Source organism: Apteryx mantelli, chromosome 29 (assembly GCF_036417845.1).
Source record: "Apteryx mantelli isolate bAptMan1 chromosome 29, bAptMan1.hap1, whole genome shotgun sequence".
Taxonomy (NCBI): domain Eukaryota; kingdom Metazoa; phylum Chordata; class Aves; order Apterygiformes; family Apterygidae; genus Apteryx; species Apteryx mantelli.
Genome location: NC_090006.1, coordinates 1205391 through 1224948, shown reverse-complemented (window position 1 = coordinate 1224948; position 19558 = coordinate 1205391). Strand labels below are relative to the sequence as shown.

At 67.5% G+C, this 19558-nt stretch overlaps 3 protein-coding genes across 3 annotated transcripts; all 3 read left to right on the top strand.

Moving 5' to 3' along the window:
- Positions 1-1632: 1632 nt before the first annotated feature.
- On the top strand, positions 1633-7797 carry ZMIZ2 (zinc finger MIZ-type containing 2). Its single transcript, XM_067312233.1, has 18 exons — positions 1633-1754; positions 1856-1970; positions 2056-2258; positions 2352-2544; positions 2637-2900; positions 2978-3151; positions 3243-3308; positions 3460-3631; positions 4369-4513; positions 4598-4808; positions 4893-4998; positions 5256-5413; positions 5502-5569; positions 5670-5738; positions 5862-6118; positions 6203-6375; positions 6484-6729; positions 6884-7797. The coding sequence occupies exons 1-18, from the start codon at positions 1705-1707 to the stop codon at positions 6989-6991; spliced, it is 2778 nt and encodes a 925-aa protein (XP_067168334.1). The 5' UTR covers positions 1633-1704; the 3' UTR covers positions 6992-7797.
- Positions 7798-9878: 2081 nt separating this feature from the next.
- Positions 9879-13382, top strand: PPIA (peptidylprolyl isomerase A). The gene is made up of 5 exons (XM_067312234.1): positions 9879-10051; positions 12286-12316; positions 12440-12528; positions 12671-12843; positions 13036-13382. The coding sequence occupies exons 1-5, from the start codon at positions 9983-9985 to the stop codon at positions 13169-13171; spliced, it is 498 nt and encodes a 165-aa protein (XP_067168335.1). The 5' UTR covers positions 9879-9982; the 3' UTR covers positions 13172-13382.
- Positions 13383-16639: 3257 nt separating this feature from the next.
- Positions 16640-19370, top strand: PGAM2 (phosphoglycerate mutase 2). The gene is made up of 3 exons (XM_067312355.1): positions 16640-17053; positions 18744-18924; positions 19142-19370. The coding sequence occupies exons 1-3, from the start codon at positions 16640-16642 to the stop codon at positions 19309-19311; spliced, it is 765 nt and encodes a 254-aa protein (XP_067168456.1). The 3' UTR covers positions 19312-19370.
- The last annotated feature ends 188 nt before the right edge of the window (positions 19371-19558 follow it).

The window sequence follows — 19558 nt, the reverse complement described above, 5'->3', positions numbered from 1 at the left end:
CTCAGGGACCCAGAAGAGGAATGCTGTTGTTACGGTGGTGCCACCAAACCCATGTCCTACAGGGACCAGGGACAGGGGGCTGCTGTTACAGTGGTGCTACCAAACCCACGTCCTTCAGGGACCAGGGACAGGTAGCTGCTGTCACAGTGGTGCCACCAAACCCACATCCCTCAGGGACCCAGAAGAGGAATGCTGTTGTTACGGTGGTGCCACCAAACCCATGTCCTACAGGGACCAGGGACAGGGGGCTGCTGTTACAGTGGTGCTACCAAACCCACGTCCTTCAGGGACCAGGGACAGGTAGCTGCTGTCATAGCGGTGCCACCAAACCTATGTCCTACAGGGACCAGGGACAGGGGGCTGCTGTTACAGTGGTGCTACCAAACCCACGTCCCTCAGGGACCTGGGACAGGTAGCTGCTGTCATGGTGCCACCAAACCCACGTCCCTTGGGGACCAGGGACAGGTAGCTGCTGTCATAGCGGTGCCGCCAAACCCATGTCCCTCAGGGACCAGGGACAGGGGGCTGCTGTTACAGTGGTGCCACCAAACCCATGTCCCTCAGGGACCAGGGACAGGTAGCTGCTGTCACAGTGGTGCCACCAAACCCATGTCCCTCAGGGACCAGGGAGAGGGATGCTGTTGTTACGGTGGTGCCACCAAACCCACATCCCTCAGGGACCCAGGAGAGGGATGCTGTTGTCACAGCAGTGCCACCATGCCCTTGACCCTGGGGGACCCGGGACAGGTTTGGGGACACGACTGGTGCCCCATCCCTTCCCCAGGTGGCTTGTGCCACCACGGCATCTTACCCGGCGCACGGCCTCCCCGCTGGATCCCCCCGTGGGGCCTCGTCCCCGTCTCTGTGCCACCACCAGGTGCCCGCTGATCCCCGAGTGGCGCCATGGCCAAGCCCCCTCCCCGAAGGGGAGCCACGAAGCGGCCACGGGATGTGGCACGGTCGTGGGCGCCCGGTTCCACCGGGACTCATCCGTGGCACCCGGTGCCGGGCCGGTGGGTGCCAGCACCCGCAGGAACCGGGCTGCAAGTCCGGACACCGGGGTTTAGCGCCAGGGTGTCCCCATCCCACGGCTCCGTCCTCGTGGCTGCCGTGGCCGCCGCGTCACGGCGCGGGGTCGACAGGGAACCGAAAGCGCCCGGGCTGCCGCGGCCGGGCTGGAAATACCCCGGGACAGCGCCGTGGGCAGGGGGCCGTGGCCGAGGTGTGTGTGTGTGGGGGGGGGCCACGTCTCTCCCAAGCCGGCGCGGAAAGTCCCTGCAGGTTCCCCCCCGCTGCGTGGGCGCCGGGGAAAGGTCACGGCGGCGGCGGTGGCGCGCGTGGCGCCCGGCATGGGATTTTCGGAGGGACGTGCCGCGCGCGCGAGGGGTCGCGGCAGCGGTGGCGTTTTGGGGGGGGGGCACCGGAAATGGGCGGGCGCGTGGCGGGGCCGTCGCCGTGCCAGTGCCGGGCAGGACGCCAAGTCCCCGCGCGGGGGACGCCACCGAGGGTGTGTGGGGGGGGAAAGCCGCCCGGATGCCGGGGTCGGTGCCGCGGCGAAGGGCGCCCGGTGCCCCCCGTCCTGTCCCGCCCCCCCCCCCCCGCTAACGCCCTTCCCTCTCCCGCAGCCCCGGTGACGCCGTCCCGCCAGCGCTGCGCCCGCCGCGGCCACGCGAGCGCCGTCCCGCGCCCGCCCGCCCGCCGCCGATGAGCTCCATGAACCCCATGAAACCGTCGCTGCCGCCCACGCCGCACGGGTGAGCACCGCCGCTGCCGCCGCCGCCGCGGCCTTCCTCCCCTCGCCCGCGGCCTTCCTCGCCTCCCGCTGCCTTTTAATTAACTTGTTTTTGCTTTTTAGTGATGGTTCATTTGCATACGAGGCAGTTCCTTGGCAACCGAGCGCTAACCAGCCCGCAGGATCCCTTTCCGTGGTAACCACCGTTTGGGGCGTCAGCAACACCTCGCAGAGCCAGGTACCCCCGGCCGCCGGCGGTCCCGCGCCACCGCCGCCCTCCCCGCCGCCTCACCTTCCTTCTCCGCCTCGTCCCCTTCGCTTAGGTTTTCGGCAACCCCATGGGTCCCGGCGGGAACGGCTCCAGCACCCCGCTGCTGCCTGGCATGGCCGGCGCCGGCTCGGGCATGAACTCGCCGCAGTTCATGGGTCAGCAGCCTTTCGCCGAGGGGGCTCCCGGCAAGGGCTACGTGCAGCAAAGCGTCTACGGCCGGGGCTCCTACGCCGGCGGGCCGGGTTTCGGCGGCAGGTAAGGCCGCCGGCGCGGGCGGCGCGCCGCTGGCCGGCGGCTCCGGCGAGCCGCCGCACCCGTTCCCTCCTTCCTTCTCTTTTCCGCCCGCAGCTACGCCGGCAGCCCCAACGGACCCGGCGGCATGGGGCTGCCCTCGCACGCCGCGCGGCCCCCTGCCGACTTCACGCAGGCGGCCGCCGCCGCCGCCGTGGCCGCCGCCGCCGCCACCGCCACGGCCACCGCCACGGCCACGGTGGCGGCGCTGCAGGAGAAGCAGAGCCAGGAGCTGAGCCAGTACGGAGCGGTAAGGAAGTGGCGGTGGCCTCGGCGGCCGGCTCCGGTTCCGGCTCCGGCTCGAGCGCCGCGGTTTGACCGCTCGCCTCTCCCGGCCTGCAGATGGGAGCCGGGCAGCCCTTCAACAGCCAGTTCCTGCCGCACTCGGGACCCCGCGGCCCCGCCGTGGCCGCCGGCATGAACCCGGCGAGCATGGCGGGCGTCATGGGGCCCTCCGGCCTGTCGCCCATGAACATGAGCCCCGCGCGGGCGCCCGCCATGAACGCCCTGTACGGCGCCCAGAGGATGCCCCAGCACGCCTACCCCGGCCCGCCGCAGAGCCAGCAGCTCCCGCGCCAGGGCGTCAAGCGAGCGTATTCGAACGAGGTGAGCGCCGGGGCGCCCGGCCCCCGCGCCGGCACCGGCACCTTCCCCGCGCCGACGCTCTCATCTCGGCCTCGCAGGCTTATCCGGCGCAGCAGTACCTCCAGGGCGGGCAGTACCCCGCCGCTGGGGCCCAGTACGCCCCCAGCGCCCCCCAGCCCTCGGCGCCGTCCCCGTCCTACCCCGGCCACAGGATGCAGCAGGGCATGGGCCAGTACCTCTCCGCCTCGGGCAGCGCCGGGCCCTATTACAAGGTACGTGGGGCACGGGGGTGAGAAGCCGGGGCGCTTGGCATCTCCCGCGGGTGTTTTCTGCATTCCCAATCCCGGTTTCTTTTTTTCCCAGCCTGCCGACCAGTTCAACGGGCAGAGCGCCAACTTCAGCACCTACGGCCAGGCTGCCATGAACGGGGTGAGTCATGGCGCCGCCGCGCGGGCCACCGATGCCAGCGTCCCCTGTGGTGTGGGGCACGGGCCGGCTTGCTCGCCACGGCACGGCCCCCGTCCCTGCCGGGCGGCGGCCCCTCGCGCCATGACGGTGACGGTGCTCGGCGCCTTGGCAGCCGGGAAGGTCGATGCCGGGATACCCCAGCTCGCCCCTGCCTGGGAACCCCACGCCGCCCATGACGCCGGGGAGCAGCATCCCGCCCTACATGTCGCCGGGCCAGGACGTCAAGTCGCCCTTCCTGCCGGACATCAAGCCCAGCATCAACTCCCTGCACCCGTCGCCCTCGGGTAAGGGCCCTCGGCACCACCCCGGACCCGCCGCGGGCACGGCCGGGGGGCGCGCGGAGCTGAGCCCCCAGCGCGGGCCCACCTGCAGCTGGCATGGACCCCCCCCCTTGGCCATGGCCCTTTTAAGGGGGGGGGGGTTGTTCTGTGGTGGCTGGAAGAGGAGAAGTCTAGGGAGTGGGTGGGGCTTGCAGGAGAGGGGGCGGGGCTGTGGCTGGGGGTTCCATGGCAGTTGGGAGGGGAGGAGCCTTGTGGGCGCTGCCCAATGAGGGGGCAGGTGGAGGGGGTGGAGAGTGAGGCAGTGGGAGGGGCTTGCTGAAGAGGGGGTGGGGCCATAAGCAGTGGGAGGGGCTTGTCATAGGGGTGGGGCCTTGAGCAGGAGGAGCTTCTCTAATGGAGGTGGGGCTTTGAGGAGTGGGAGGGGCTTCCTGCATAGGGGTGGGGCCTTGAGTGGGTGGGGCTTCCATCATAGGGGTGGGGCCTCGAGTAGGAGAAGGAGCTACCTACATGGGGCAGGGGTGGGGTTAGTGGGAGGGGCTTCTGTCCTGGGGGGTGGGGCCTCCAGGAGCAGGAGGGTCTACCTGCATGGGGGCAGGGCCTTAAGTGGGCAGGGCTGCCACCGTGGGGGGTGGAGCCTCAGGGAGCAGGAGGGGCTTCTCATGCAGGGGTGGGGCTTCTGGGGGGCGGGGCTTCTGGGGGGCAGGGCCCCCTGCTGACGCCCGGCTGGTGCCCCACGGCAGGCGGGGCGCCGGGTGAGGAGCTGCGCCTCACCTTCCCGGTGCGCGACGGCGTGGTGCTCGAGCCCTTCCGCCTGCAGCACAACCTGGCCGTCAGCAACCACGTCTTCCAGCTCCGCGACTCCGTCTACAAGACCCTCATGATGAGGTGAGGCCCGGCGGCGCCCCCCCCCGCGGCGGCGCCCCCCCCCACGGCACCCCCCCCCCCCCAACCTTCTCTTCCCACCGCCAGGCCCGACCTGGAGCTGCAGTTCAAGTGCTACCACCACGAGGACCGGCAGATGAACACCAACTGGCCGGCCTCGGTGCAGGTGAGCGTCAATGCCACGCCGCTCACCATCGAGCGCGGCGACAACAAGACCTCCCACAAGCCCCTCTACCTGAAGCACGTGTGCCAGCCCGGCAGGAACACCATCCAGATCACCGTCACCGCCTGCTGCTGCGTGAGTTGGGGTGGGGGGGACACGGCGGTTGGGGGGGGACCACGGCGCCGGCGCCGTCTCAGCCCGCTTCTCGCCCCTCCGCAGTCGCACCTCTTCGTGCTGCAGCTGGTGCACCGGCCCTCGGTGCGCTCGGTGCTGCAGGGCCTCATCAAGAAGCGCCTGCTGCCCGCCGAGCACTGCATCACCAAAAGTGAGTACCGCGGCCGTCCGTCTGTCCGTCCACCCCACGCCCGGACGCCTGGGTCCCTCGGCAGGCGGGGAGAGACGAGGCATTCTCGGCGGGAGCTCCAGGCAGGCCATGGGGCGCTGTGCTCGGGGTGCCACCGCGGCCGGTGTCCCCCCTTGGTGCTCCTTTACGGACCCCCTGTCCCTCTTGTCCTCTTCCATCCCTCTTGTCCCCCCCCTGTCCCTCTTGTCCCCCCCAACCCTCTTGTCCGTCCCCCCCAGTCAAGCGTAACTTCAGCAGCGGGACCATCCCGGGCACCCCGGGGCCCAACGGCGAGGACGGCGTGGAGCAGACGGCCATCAAGGTGTCCCTCAAGTGTCCCATCACCTTCCGGAGGATCCAACTCCCCGCCAGAGGCCACGATTGCCGGCACATACAGGTGTGTATGGAGGCGGGGGGCCAGGGGCCGGCGTGGCACCCCCTCTCCGCGCCTGCCACAGCACCTCGACGCTCTCCTTCCCTCGCAGTGCTTCGACCTGGAGTCCTACCTGCAGCTCAACTGCGAGAGGGGGACGTGGCGGTGTCCCGTCTGCAAGTGAGTGCGGCCCCCGTACCCCGGCCGTGCCTCAGTTTCCCTGCCTGCGGCGGGTGAGCGGCGGCGCCATTCTTACCCCCCTTTTCCCCCCCCCCCGCAGTAAGACGGCCCTGCTGGAGGGGCTCGAGGTGGACCAGTACATGCTGGGCATCCTCATCTACATCCAAAAGTAAGTGCCGTGCCCCGTCCCCATCGTCCCGTGGGACCCCGCTCGGCCCCGTTTCGGGGATGTGGGGCAGGGTCGCACCCGGGCGAGGGTGGCCCGCTCTGAGCTGCCCCCCCACACACACAGCTCGGACTACGAGGAGATCACCATCGACCCGACGTGCAGCTGGAAGCCCGTCCCCGTCAAGCCCGACATCCACGTCAAAGAGGAGCAGGACGGGCCCGTGCTGAAACGCTGCCGCACCATGAGCCCCACGCACATGGTGCTGCCCAACATCATGGAGATGATCGCGGCCCTGGGGCCCGGCTCTTCGCCCTTCCCGGCCCTGCCTCCCCCACCCGCGGGCGCCGCCGCCACCGCCGCCGCCGACTACAGCACCCAGGGTGAGGGGGCGCCCGCGGGACGGGGGCGACGCCGGAGCCTCGGTGCCACCGGCGTCTCCCCGACCGCCTCCTTTAATCTCGCAGGTTCCAACTTTTCAGGGCCCGGGAGCTTCCCGGAGTCGTTCCCTCCCGGCAATCCCGGCACGCCGACGCTGAACGAGTTCACGCCGGGGCCGCCCCCCATCTCTTACCAGTCGGACATTCCCAGCAGTCTCCTGACCCCCGAAAAACCACCCGCGCCCCCTCTCTCCGGACAGGTCGGCGGGGCTCGGGATGGGGGGGGGGGGCGCAGGGCAGCCGCAGCGGCGCACGGTGCAGCGGGATGGGGACGGAGGTTCTCACGGCCGCGTTTCCGCCCGTCGCAGCTGCCTCCGTCAGCCCGGATGGACCCTTCGCACCCCCCCGTGCAGCAGGGACTGCACAACCCACCCCTGGGCGCCCAACCGGCGCAACCGCTGCATCACCGGAGCGCGCCGGCGCGGCCGCCCCTGGGTCAGAGCGCGCCGGGGGGACCGGCGCACGCCGCCGACCTCGCTTTCAATCCCGGGCCGGGCATGGCGGGACAGCCGGGAATTGCCGGGAACGCGGATGGGCCGGAGCCCGCCCTCGACGTAAGTACGGCGGCGCCGGGCCGGCACCGGGCACCCCTGGGGCGGGCAGGGGGGGTTGCCGGATGCCGACGGTAGGTAGACGGCGGATGCCGGGTTGGGTGGCGGCGGCGGCGGTGCCGGGTGTGAGCGGTGCCACCTTCGCCCCCCCCCGCAGCTGCTGCCCGAGCTGACGAACCCCGACGAACTGCTCTCCTACCTGGGCCCCCCCGACCTCCCCAGCAACAGCAACGACGACCTGCTCTCGCTCTTCGAGAACAACTGAGCCGTCCTCGCCCGGCGCGGCCCCCCCCCGCCACCCCACCGCGGCTGCCCCCCGCCCGCCGCCGCCGCCGCCATCCGGGCCTTCAACCACGGTCTCGCCCCCCCCCCCAAAACGCCCGGCCGCGGGGGCGCAGACGGAGCCGGGCGCCCCGGGAAGCACCCGCGCGCCGTCTCTCCCGCGCCCTGCCCTCCGCGGCGGCAGCCCCCTGCCCCTTCCTCCAGCCGGCGAGCGGGGGCGGCCGGCCGGACAGACGGACACGGCTCCAGCGCCGCCGCGTCCCGAGAAGCACAACGCTGTACATAGTGTAGAAACACTACTGCCTCCTCCACCCCTCCCCGTGTATTTAAAGGCAAGTGCATTGCTCCGGGCGCCCCCCCCCCAGCCCCAGCCGCAGCCCACGTGTCCCCCCCACCCTGTATAAATGTGCATACGCTTCTTTAGTTTGTAATATAAACCATTCCACGGGGGCCACGCCAGCCCCACGGCGCGACACCGTCCCACGGGACCCCCCCACCCCACTGCCCAGTCCCCCCTCCCCGGGCCCAGCCGGTGCCCGCCGGCTTGGGGGGGGGTTGATTTTACAGCACCGAACTGAAACGTCCCCCCACCCGCCACCGTGTCCCAGGCAGCACCCAAGGGCCCTGCGCCCGCCCGGCTGAGCCCTTTCCCCCCCCCCCCGGCGGCCCCGGCCGGGCCATCCGTGCCGGAGTCGTGTGTCCGAGTGCCGATGACTCTCGTTTAGTTCTCGTGTATCGTTTCATTATCGCTCTCTATTAAAGGATTTCTTTTTGGTGGGGCTCACGCAAGTCGCTGGCAGGCAGCCTGGTAGCGCCGCGGCGGTGGCCCCCTTCAGGTGCCGAATCGGGGCGGGCGGCTCGGCCGGATCCTGCCCCCCTTCCCAAGCTTATCGCGGCGGGGCGGCGAACCGTGCCCCTTCTCCGTCAATCATTAACGGCGGCGCTGCCAAGGAAAAACCACCCGTGTTTTGCCAGAGCCACCGCCACTGCGGCCGCTGCCCTCGGGCGGGCGAACAACTAACGCCGGCGGGAGCCCAGCGCCGCCGCCGCGGCAGGACCGGCCCCGGCGTCCCCTCCGTCTCCCGGCTCATCCCGGGCTGCTAAAGCCCATCCCGGCTACCGCCAAGCGGCTCCGAAGCCTGGCGGCCGGATTAGATAGGACACGTGCCCGCCGCGGCGCGGTGCCCGCTGCGATGCCGGGAACGGCTCTTCCCGCTCCCGACAGCACGTGGGATGCACCCGGCGCCGCTCACGCTTCCTGGCACGGCTCGCCGCTGCTGCCCGGAGCCGAAATGCCCCGCCGGGAAGGCAGCAGCGCCAGCATGGCTCCGTTTGCTCTCCCACGGGGCCTGGCGCTGCCGGGTCTCCAGGGTTTCTCCCTCCGCTCGCCGCTCGCCTCTCCTCCGGCACAGCCGAGAAGGGGCTCCGCGGTGCCGCAGCAGCCTCCCCGGGGGTTTCAGCCGAGCTGCAGGGAGCCGCACGGAGCCTCCTGGAAATTTCCGGCAGCGGCCCCAAGTCGCAGGGGGCAGGATGTCTTTGCGGAGCGGGGAAAGGCGGCGGCGAGCCTCATTAATGCAGGTATTCGGCCCTCCCTCCCTCCCCCCAGCCCCGGATGCTGGGATGCTGGCGATTAATTATTATTAATAACGTCGGGTGATTAAAGCTGTCGGAGCAGAAGCGGCAGGTCCTTTTCCACCCCCCCCCCCCCTCTCCGCACCGGCTCGCAGCCGAAATTAGCCATAACAGCGTGTGGGCAGGCGGCCGCGCTCCCCAAACGCGGCTCTGAGTCAGCTTCCAGCGGCGCGGAAAGCAAAAAAAAAAAAAGCAAAAAAAAAAAAAGCAAAAAAAAAAAGGCCCGGCATGAACCGAAACGCCGGGCGCGGAGGATGGAAAAACCCCGGCGCGGCTGCAGGGCCGGGAGCCGCCGGCGGGCTGGGAAATGGGGGTGAAGAGCGGCAGCTTCAGTGCCCCCCCCCAAATCCATGGGGTCCCCAGGGCTGGCAGCTGCCTCCTCCTCTTCCTCCTCCTCCTCCAGCGCTGCGGGGAAACGGCGAGACGGGTTACGGCGGGCTTTGCCAATGCGTTTTCCGAAGGGTGGGAAGAGCTCGGCGGGGGGGGGGGGGGTTGCAGCTCGGCGGCCCCCACCCATGGGTGCTCCCCTGCTCTGTGGGGCGGGTGCCGTGGGGCTCCCCACCACCACCCCCCTGCAGTGCCACCCTTCGGCCCTGCACCTATCGCCGCCCCACGTCTCCTCGCTCGGCCCCACGCCTCAGGGCCCAGCCCCAAACCTCCCACCCCAGCCTCGTAGTCCAGCCCCACAACCCCAGCCCCACATCTCCCATCTCAGCCCCACAACCCAGCCAGCCCACGCCACCCCAGCCCCCTAGCTGCCATCTTAGCCCCACAACGCTGCCCCACATCTCCCAGCCCCACATCTCCCAGCCCCTACCCAGCATCCCCCACGCGTGCCCCACATCCCCACCCCGCCCCACACTGCCTGTCCCTCATCCTGGCCCCACACACCACCTCCCCGGGCCCCTGTTGCCCCCCCCCCATCGCAGCCCCCTACCCCCACGCTGGCCCCACACCGCCCCCCCCCGGCCCCAACCCCGCGCCCCCCCCCGCCCCACACTCCCCCCCCTTAGCCGCCACCGCGCATGCGCGCCCCTCCCTGCGCGCCCGGCGGGCCCGCGCGAGCCCCGCGCCCCGCCCACCGCCTCCCCGCTTCGCCCCCTCCCCTCCTTTTTTCTTTTCAATGAGGCGCCGCCGATTGGCCGCCCGCCCCGTCGCTCCGTGACGCCGCGAGCGGCGACTGGCCAGCGCCGCGCGGGAGGCGGGGCGCCCGCCGCCGTATATAAGGGCGGCGGGCGGCTGCTCTCTTTCCGCTGCGCCGCGCTCGTCGCCGAGGACCCGTCGCCGCTGCACCGAGCTCCGCTTCCCTCCTTTCCCCCCTCCCGCCGCTGCGCCTCCCGCTATGGCCAACCCCGTCGTCTTCTTCGACATCGCCGCCAACGGCGAGCCCCTGGGCCGCGTCACCTTCGAGGTGGGGGGGGCCGCCGCGGCGGAGGCGGCGCCATTTCCTCGCCGGGGCGTGAGGGGAGAGCGGAGCCATTTCGGAGGCGGGAGGGGGGGAGGGGCGGGGGTGAGGGGCCGCGGCGGCCACTGCGCCTGCGCGCAGTGGGTTGGGGGGGGGGGGGAGAAGGGGAGGGGGGAGAGGGCGCGCGCGCCGCCTCCACGTGGCGCCGCCGCGGTTCCCGCGCTGCGGCCCCGAGGGAAGGCTCATGGCGCCGGGGGCAGCGCCCCGCCTCGCTGCCGGCCTCCCCCCCCCCCCCACCCCAGGCGGCCTCGGCAGCGCCTCTCCACTGCCCCCCCCCCCTCTCCGCGACGGGGGGGGGGGCTGCCCTGAGCCACCGCCCGCCTCGCCCTGCGCCTCCCCCCTCCCCCCCACGGGCACGGCCTCTTCCCCGGCCGCTCCCTCCGCTTTGATTGGGGGCTCCGGAGCCCGGGGGCTCCCTCGAGCAGCTCCCCCCGCTTCTGAATAACCCCCAAATCGGGCCGCAGCAGCGCCGCCTGCACCAAGGCTGCCGGGCCCCGAAGGCTCCAGCCGGAGCCCTTCTGCGCCTGCCCGCCTCGGTCCCGGAGGAGACTTTGCTTCGGGAGCGAGATGGTGAAACAAAGGAGCTGAGGCCCCACCTGGCCGCAGCCGTGCTTGGATAATGTCCTCGGGTGTTTTTTTTTGGGGGGGGGGGGTTGTGGAAAATCCTTCCCTGAATGGGCTGAAGTATGGCAAGGATGCGGCTCAGCTAACCTGTAAAGCTCCTCTGCGTGCAGAGGCGCAGGGTGCCAAATACTGATGCGGAGCTTGCAGCCTCCTGTAAAGAGCACCGCTACTTGTCACCCTCGGGGAAAGCAGAAGTGCAAACCCTGGTGCCATCCCAAAACTGCGGCGCCTGGCTTGCTGCTCGAGCGTGCTGGCAGCCGCCCTCCTTCCCCCCTCCTCGTTTGCCGTGGTCCTAATTGGCCACTGTCACCTAGAGGCACGGCGGCTGGATGCCACCCTGAATTCTTGGTATGCTGTGAAGGCTGCCGTGCCAGGTGCTGGCTCGTAGCCTGTGGCAGCGCTTCCTGGGAAGCTTTGAGCTGTCCTTGTTGAGCCGTCAATCCTCTATTCAGGAGTCTCAGGTGAAGCGTGCGGAGTCCCTTTCTCCCTGGCAGGATGGTGCGTTTCTGCCTGGGGCCGCCATTTTGTCGGAGCCTCTCGTAGCAGGGTCACTGCCCCTTTCTTCTGCGTCAGGAACGAGCGGGGCTCCCCAGACCCGAGGAGCAGCTTGACGTAATCCCTTAGACAAGGCTGCGTTTGGGGGAAGTCTCTTCTGCCTCGTAAATCAGTCCTCTCTGAGGAGGAAAGTCCCGCAAAGGGTTTTTAGTGTGGGCATTTAGCGCCCGTTTTGCTCGGTGGGTAGCAAAAAGCCAGGGAACCCGATCGATGGCTCCAGGATTTCACTGCATAAGCGTTTAGCGCCCTGCAAAACGGGAGCCGAGGGATGTAAAGCACGTCTGGCACGGATCGGGGACTGCACTTCAGGAACTGGCTGTGCTGCCGCAACCGCTCCATTGCGGAGCCTGCGTGCGAACGCGAGAGCCCTCTCCTCTCGCAAGGCTGCAGTGGCTGCGTGGTCCCCGCGTAGCTAACGCCTTGCTATGCAGATAACTCCTCGCTCCCTCGGCTCCGTCCGAAATAATTCGGAGGCATCGAAATAATTCGGAGGCATCGTGCGCCTGCTGGGGAGGACTCGAGTCGAATAGGCTTTTAATTTAATCCGGGTCCCCGGAACAAATGTGCATCTGCTCTGCTCATGACACATGCAGCATATTTAAACTTGTTTAGATGCCACATCTATTACTTCAGAGTTTCCAAATGCCTCTAGATAAAAGCAAGAGGTGGGTAATAATGCGCTGTGGAGCGAGGCTGAGGGCTATAAATCTGACTGCAGCACCAGAAGCCCGTCTGTGCTGCAGCAGCTTTGGAGCCAAAATCCACCTCCTGGAGGTGTTTCCCCAGTGCCTAGTCAACTCCAAAGAGCAAGAGTGATCCCAAATGCGGTGATACCTAGGAGCTAGTCATTTTTGGAGCAGGACTAGGTGTGTGTAGGGGTGGTGGTGTGGACGGTTAAGCGTGTGGTGCTGTAGCCTTCAGCTGGGGGGCTGCTCATTTGATGTTTAGCAGCCAGTCAGCACCCTGATCGGACTAATGCCTTGTTTTTTTCCTCTTTGCAGCTGTTTGCAGACAAGGTCCCCAAGACAGCAGGTTGGTAAAGCAGCGCAGGCTGCGCTGCAGTTGCGTTAAACCTCTTTTCATAGTGTCTGTAGCTCTCGTTTGCTAACCGCCGGGCAAATGAGCGATTTTGGGTTTTCTTTTCTGAATCTGCAGAAAACTTCCGTGCTCTGAGCACTGGTGAGAAAGGATTTGGTTACAAGGGGTCCTGCTTCCACAGAATCATTCCTGGGTTCATGTGCCAGGTAAGTGGCTCCCCCCCTTGTCATGAGGCTCGTTCCCCTCGCAGGGAGATGGGAAAGAGGTGGATGAGATGTTCTGGCAATTCCATGAGTTTCCAAATTACTTAAGTACAAGCAGGTGACTTGAAACACTGCTGCTTTGCAGGGTGGTGACTTTACACGCCACAACGGAACCGGTGGCAAGTCCATTTATGGGGAGAAGTTCCCCGATGAGAACTTCATCCTGAAGCACACAGGTCCTGGCATCTTGTCCATGGCAAACGCTGGCCCCAACACAAATGGATCCCAGTTCTTCATCTGCACTGCCAAGACTGAGTGGTGAGTATGGGAGAGCTGCCGTGGGACGCGCTCGAGCCCTGCGGCCTCACCCCTGCAGGAATTGCGATCCCGCTCAAAGCTCTTTTAGCGGTGATCTCCCGTTGGGGTGGCAGCGCTGATGCGCCACGGGGCGGGTGCCAAACGGGGCTGGGATGCAGCTGGCCAGATGTGACCCCCGTGCTTCTCCTGCAGGTTGGATGGCAAGCACGTTGTCTTCGGCCGTGTCAAGGAGGGGATGAACGTGGTGGAGGCCATGGAGCGCTGCGGATCAAAAGATGGCAAAACAAGCAAGAAGATCACCATTTCCGATTGTGGGCAGCTCTCGTAAAGAAAGAGGAAAAACAAAACCTGTTGTCTTAACGACCGACCATTCCTTCTGTAGCCCGGGCTAGCGCACCCCGGTGCCGCTTGGCCCCCCGTAATCCTTGTGCTCCTGACTTACTGCTGCGTTTCTATTGGGTTTCATTCCCCCCACGTTCACAGTCTAGCAGGACTGCAGAGTTAACGTTTATGAGTCTAAATAAAACGAATTAAACCACTGTGAGGCTTCCTGGTTTTCTTGCCTCCTTCTTCCTGGAGAAAGGCGCGGCCTGCCTGGCTTGCGGGTGGTTAATGGGGATCCCAAGGGAGCCCCTCTGCGTGACCCTCACCCATGTGGTGCGGCATTTTAGGGGGAGGCGAGACCTGTATCTGCTGCCATCCCTCTCCTTGCTCCCCCAAATCCTTTTTGTTGTGTTGGCCTTGCTCCCTGCGGGGTTTGGGGGTAGCTGGGGAGGGAGGGCTTGGTCCTGGCTTTGCTGTTGAGCGTGCTGCTGCTTGCCTGGGTGCCAGGGCGGGAGAGACAGGCTGGGGCAGGCCCTGCCCGTGCTGCTGGGTGCAAATCTCCGGGGAAAAGCCTGAGTTGAGGGGTGGAAGAGCTGCTGGGGTGTCCCGCTGCTGGGATTCGGCCTCAGCGCGGCCATCCGGGGTGCTCTGCCAGAGCGGCAGGTCCTGAGCCTGGCCTAGACCCCGCATGCACCTCCTCAGCCATTTAGGTGGATAGAAGGACCTCGGCTTAGCGCTGGGCGTTTGGCTGCTGTGGTTAACGCTGTAGGCTGAGGTGGATGTGGGGATTTGCATCCTGGAAAGGGTGGTTGGGAAAGGGAAGGGGGCAGAAAGGAGGTGTTGGGGGCAAACAGGGGCTGGGACCCCCCCTGGAAGGGCTGCGGCGGTTTTTGGGGCTGTGGCCCGGGTGACATGGTCGCATCTCGGGTGTTGCTTGCGGCTGTGCCCCTGGGTGCCATCCTGTCCGGCTGCACCCCGTGCTCGGGGCCGTGTCCCTGGGTGCTGCTCAGGGCTGAGCCACCTGTGGCTCTTGGGCAGACGCGGCTCGGAGGAGCTGAGTCACGGCATCCGGGGCTGTTCCTATGTGCCAGCTCTTGTTGCATCCCCAGCAGGAGGAAGGACATGGCCGTGGCGCTCTGGCAGGATGTGGCCCTTTCCTGGCCAAACCGGGGCCTTCCTGGCTCTCCGGCGCTGCCACGGACCCACGTGCTCCATGGGAGTGAGTCCGGAGTACGGAGAGCAGCTTTGGGCTGTCGGTGTTTCCCCAGCGCCTTCTCCTCACCTTATGCCTGCTCCTGCAGCAGCCTGGCTGTGGCACACCAGGCCCTCGGTAGGGTTCAGAGTGAACGTGCCCCATGCAGCAGCACCATGGGCACAGGCCACCAGCAGGCTCAGGCAGCTGGTCTGGCCATGGCCTCCCCAGCATGGAGCCGATTCCCAGGAGGATTTGCCAGCGGTGACGCAGCAGGGACCCCGGCGTCCGGGGCTGGGTCTCTGGGCCTATTTTGGGGTGGGGGGGGATGAGCTGACATCCCCCTCCCCCCCCCCCGAGCAGGGTGGCAGGAGTTGGCATTTGGGATGAGCTGGGGGTGGGGGGCAGTGCCCCCCACCTTAGGGTGCCTTTCAGGCCTGTGCCACCAGGTGGCATTTGGGACCGCTCATCTGGGCTGTACTGGGAGCACTGGGGGCACCCCAGACCGGGGGGGGGGGGAAGGCTTGAGGTCTGAATTTGGGGGGACCCAGAGATGTCCAGGTACTATGGGGGGCCAAGTTTGTGGGGGGGGCAAGTGGTCCCAGTTTGGGGGGGGGGGTACTGGTTTGTGGTATCCCAGCAGTACCAAGTTTGGAGGGATCCCAGTGGTCCCAGTTTGGGGGGTGCTAGTTTGGGAGGGAGTCTCCGGGCTCCCAGTTTGAGGGATCCTCCGAGGAACCAGTCTGGGGTGGTCCCAGTCCTCCCAGTTTGGGGTAGTCGTGGGTTTGGGGTGGTCCCAGTCTGAGGGGGGTCCCAGTTTGGGGCAGTCCCACTAGTCCAAGTTTGGGTCAGTCCTGAGTTTGGGGGGTCCCAGTGGCACCAGTTTGGCGGTGGCTGGGTTTGGGGGGGTCCCGGTAGTCCCAGTCCGGGGTAGTCCCAGTTTGGGGAGGGATCTGGGTTTAGGGAGGTCCCAGTGGCCCCAGTTTGGGGGGTGTCAGTGGTACTGGATTGGGGGGTGTCCAGGTTTAGGAGGATCCCAGTACTTCCAGTTTGGGGTAATCCCAGTTTGGGGAGGTTAATGGTGCCAGTCTGGGGGGGATCTGGGTTTGCGGAGCTCCCAGTTGTCCCAGTTTGAGCAAGTGTCAGTGTTGTCAGGGTTTGGGGGGGGATCCCCATGGTCCCAGTCTGGGGTAGTCCCAGTGCTCCCAGTTTGGGGTATTCCCATTTGGGGGGATCCCAGTGCTCCCAGTTTAGTGGGGGATCTGGACTTAGGGGGATCCCAGTGCTTCTAGTTGGGGCAGGGGGTCCATGGTCCCAGCCTGGACTAGTCCCGGTTTGGGAGATCCCAGTGCTCCCAGTTCAGGGGGATCCAGGTTTAGGGGGATCCCAGTGCTCCCAGTTTGCAGCACTCCCCCTCGGGGGGCTCCCAGCACCCCCAGTCTGGGACATCCCAGCACTCCCTGCTCGGGGTGGGGGGGGTCCCCGATGCCACTCTCTGTCCATCCTTCCATCCGTCTGTCCATCTAGCTGACTGTCCAGCTGTCTGTCCGTCCATGTGTCTGTCCATCTGTCCATTCATCCATCTGACCCTCTGTCTGTCCATCCATCTGTCCCATCCATCTGTCTGTCTGTCCATCTCCGTCTAGGCTGTCTGTCTGTCCATCTTTCTGTCTGTCTGTCCATCCATCTGTCCATCCATTCATCCATTTGTCCGTCCATCTCTCTGTCCGTCCATCTGTCCGTCCATCTGTCTGTCCGTCTGTCCATTTGTCTGTCCGTCCATCCATCAGTGTCCGTCCGTCTGTCCCTCTATCCGTCTGTCTGTCCACCCGTCCATCTGTCCACCCATCCGTCTGCCCATCCATCTGTCCGTCCATCCATCCATCTGCCTGTCCGTTTGTCTGTCCGTCCATCCATCTGTCCATCCGCCTGTCTGTCCATCTGTCCCCCCGTCTGTCCATCCACCCATCCGCCTGTCCGTCTGCCTGTCTGTCCGTCCGCCCGTCCGTCTCCTCTTGGCACCGCCAACCCTGGCGCCCGGCCCGGGGGCTGGCTGTGGGGCCGGGGGGAGGGGGATGGAGCAGGGCGGGGGGACGGAGCTACTGCCTATTTCCGTCCCGCTGGGGCTATTTCTGTCCGGGGCAGCAGCTATAAGAGCGGCGGCGGTGGCGAGAACCTGCGGCGGGTGCCGAGCGCAGTGGGTGCAGCGGGCGCAGCAGACGCAGCGGTTGCAGCGGTCGCGCCGGGGAAGGGGGCCGGGGCGGGGGGGGTGGGGGCGCGATGGCGACTCACCGGCTGGTGCTGGTGCGGCACGGCGAGAGCACATGGAACCAGGAGAACCGCTTCTGCGGCTGGTTCGACGCCGAGCTCAGCGAGCGGGGCCGCGAGGAGGCGTGCCGCGGCGCCGCCGCCATCCGCGCCGCCGGCCTGGCCTTCGACGTCTGCTACACCTCGGTGCTCAAGCGCGCCGTGCGCACCCTCTGGCTCATCCTCGACGGCACCGACCAGATGTGGGTGCCGGTGGTGCGCAGCTGGCGCCTCAACGAGCGCCACTACGGCGGCCTCACCGGCCTCGACAAGGCGCAGACGGCGGCGCAGCACGGCGAGGAGCAGGTCAAGGTGTGGCGGCGCTCCTTCGACGTGCCCCCGCCGCCCATGGACGAGAAGCACCCCTACTACCAGGTCATCAGCAAGGTGGGCACCCCCCCACCCCGCACCCATAGCCCTGCCTGCACCCCTGCCTGCACCCGTAGCCCTGCCTGCATTCCCCTGCCTGCACCCCTGCCTGAAACTCCCCCTCACCCATGGCTGCACCCGTAGCCCTGCCTGCGCTCCCCTGCCTGCACCCCCCTGCACCCCTGCCTGCACCCGTAGCCCTGCCTGCGTTCCCCTGCCTGCATCCCCCCCGCACCTGTGGCTGCACCCATAGCCCTGCCTGCGTTCCCCTGCCTGCACCCCTGCCTGCACCCGTAGCCCTGCCTGCACCCATGCCTGCAACCCCCTGCACACGTGGCTGCACCCATAGCCCTGCCTGCGCTCCCCTGCCTGCACCCCTGCCTGCACCTGCCTTGCACCCGTGGCTGCACCGGAGCCCTGCCTGCACCCCTGGCCCCTGCCTGCACCCACCCTGCACCCCTGCCTGCGCACCCCTGCACCATATCTGCAGCCCCCTGTACCCATAGCCCTGCCTGCACACCTCTGCCCCCCCTGCGTGCACCCCCCTGCACCCATATCTGCACCCGCACCCCTGCCTGCGCCCCCCCCTGCACCCATGGCTGCACCTGTATCCCTGCCTGTGCCCCCCCCCCGAACCCAATTTTGCACCTGTATCCCTGCCTGTGCTCCCCCTGCAGCTGTGTGCACCCCCCCCGCACCCATAGCCCTGCCTGCACCCCCATGCCACCCCTCCTGGCACCTGTATCCCTGCCTGCACCCCCCTGCACCCATGTCTGCACCTGTATCTCTGTTTGCACCCCTCCCAACCCATGTCTGCACCCCCATGCACCCATATCCTGCCTGCACCCCTACCCACATTGCTGCCTGCACCCCCAGCTGTGTTTGTACCCCTCCAGCACCCATATCCCTGCCTGCACCCCCGCCTGTGACCCTGCCTGCACCCCCCACCTGCATCCATATCCCTCCCTGCACCCCCACCCCTGCCTGCACCCCTGACTGGGCCTGCACCCCCTACCTGCACCCCCCCTGCACCTGTATCTGCACCCCCCCGCACCCCTAAATGCAACCCTGCCTGCACCCCTCATACCCCTGCCTGCACCCCCGTGCACCCCCACCCCTGCACCCGCATCAGGCCATGGGGATGGGGGGGGACTGGGGACATGGGGTTGGGGACGTGGGGGGAATAGGGACATGGGGGGACCTGGGAGGTGGGGATATGGGGGGAGAAGGACTTGGGGGAACGGGAACGTGAGGGCATGAGGACATGAGGGGGGACACGGAGGAAACGGGGACCAGGGGACACGGGGACACAGGGGGAGTGGGGACATGGAGGGACATTGGGGGGCCAAAGGGACATGGGGGGGATATGGGGACGTGGGGGGATATGGAGGAATGGGGACAGGGGGACATGGGGAGATATGGAGGAATGGGGACGTTGGAGGACATGGGGGGGACACAGAGGGAACAGGGACAGGGGGACAAGGGGGGAATGGGGACATGGGGGGACAAGGGGGGACATGGGGGGACAAGGGGGGAATGGGGACAGGGGGACATGGGGACATAGGGGGTGAAATGAAGACATGTGGGGACACATGGAGGAACGGGGACACGGGGCGGAGGGTGGCCACCACCGGCGGGCGCCGAGGCAGAGCCGGGCACCCCGCAGCCACACGGGTGACGGGGCCACCCGGTGTCCCCCCCCCTCCAGGACCGTCGCTACGCGGAGCTGCAGCCCGGCGAGCTGCCCAGCTGCGAGAGCCTCAAGGACACCATCGCCCGGGCGCTGCCCTTCTGGGACCAGCACATCGCCCCCCAGATCCAGGCCGGCAAGCGGGTGCTCATCGCCGCCCACGGCAACAGCCTCCGCGGCATCGTCAAGCACCTCGAAGGTGGGTGCCACCCCGTCATCCCCGTCCCCGTCCCCCTGCTTGGGCCCCTGCCTCGGTTTCCCCACCGCTGAAGGTCAGGGCTATTTCCAGACCCAAGTGGCCTTTTGCTGTCCCGGCCGGCTCGGGTTTCCCCGGTGGTGGTTGTGGTTGGTGTGGGGGGGGTCTGGGCGTCCCCATGTGACGTCCCCCCCCCGTGTCCCCCCCCAAAACGCCGCAGGGATGTCGGATGCGGCCATCATGGAGCTCAACCTGCCCACGGGCATCCCCATCGTCTACGAGCTGGACGCGGCGCTGAAGCCCACCAAGCCCATGCAGTTCCTGGGCGACGAGGAGACCGTGCGCAAGGCCATGGAGGCCGTGGCCGCCCAGGGCAAGGTCAAGAAGTGACCGCCGGCGAGTGTCCCCGTCCCCGTGTCCCCCCCCCGATTCCCCGAAATAAAGGCTTGCCGGGCACCGCTGTCTGTCTGTCCGTCTGTCTGGCCGCTGGGTGCTCCTCCGGGGGCCTGGGGACTGTGGCGGGGATGGGGGGGCCCAGTGGTTGTCTTGGGGGGCAAGAGGGTCCCGCTGGCTCTATGGGGGGCTGGGGGGGTCCCCTGAGTACTGCGGTGGGGCAGGGGGTCCCGCCGGCTCTATG

Coding starts and splice junctions, on each gene's coding strand:
- ZMIZ2 (XM_067312233.1), top strand. CDS start 1,705: ATGAGCTCCATGAACCCCATGAAACCGTCGCTGCCGCCCACGCCGCAC. Junction 3,309..3,459: donor GCCAGGCTGCCATGAACGGG/GTGAGTCATGGC, acceptor GCGCCTTGGCAG/CCGGGAAGGTCGATGCCGGG. Junction 3,632..4,368: donor CCTGCACCCGTCGCCCTCGG/GTAAGGGCCCTC, acceptor GCCCCACGGCAG/GCGGGGCGCCGGGTGAGGAG.
- PPIA (XM_067312234.1), top strand. CDS start 9,983: ATGGCCAACCCCGTCGTCTTCTTCGACATCGCCGCCAACGGCGAGCCC. Junction 10,052..12,285: donor TGGGCCGCGTCACCTTCGAG/GTGGGGGGGGCC, acceptor TCCTCTTTGCAG/CTGTTTGCAGACAAGGTCCC. Junction 12,529..12,670: donor TTCCTGGGTTCATGTGCCAG/GTAAGTGGCTCC, acceptor GCTGCTTTGCAG/GGTGGTGACTTTACACGCCA.
- PGAM2 (XM_067312355.1), top strand. CDS start 16,640: ATGGCGACTCACCGGCTGGTGCTGGTGCGGCACGGCGAGAGCACATGG. Junction 17,054..18,743: donor ACTACCAGGTCATCAGCAAG/GTGGGCACCCCC, acceptor CCCCCCCTCCAG/GACCGTCGCTACGCGGAGCT. Junction 18,925..19,141: donor CATCGTCAAGCACCTCGAAG/GTGGGTGCCACC, acceptor AAAACGCCGCAG/GGATGTCGGATGCGGCCATC.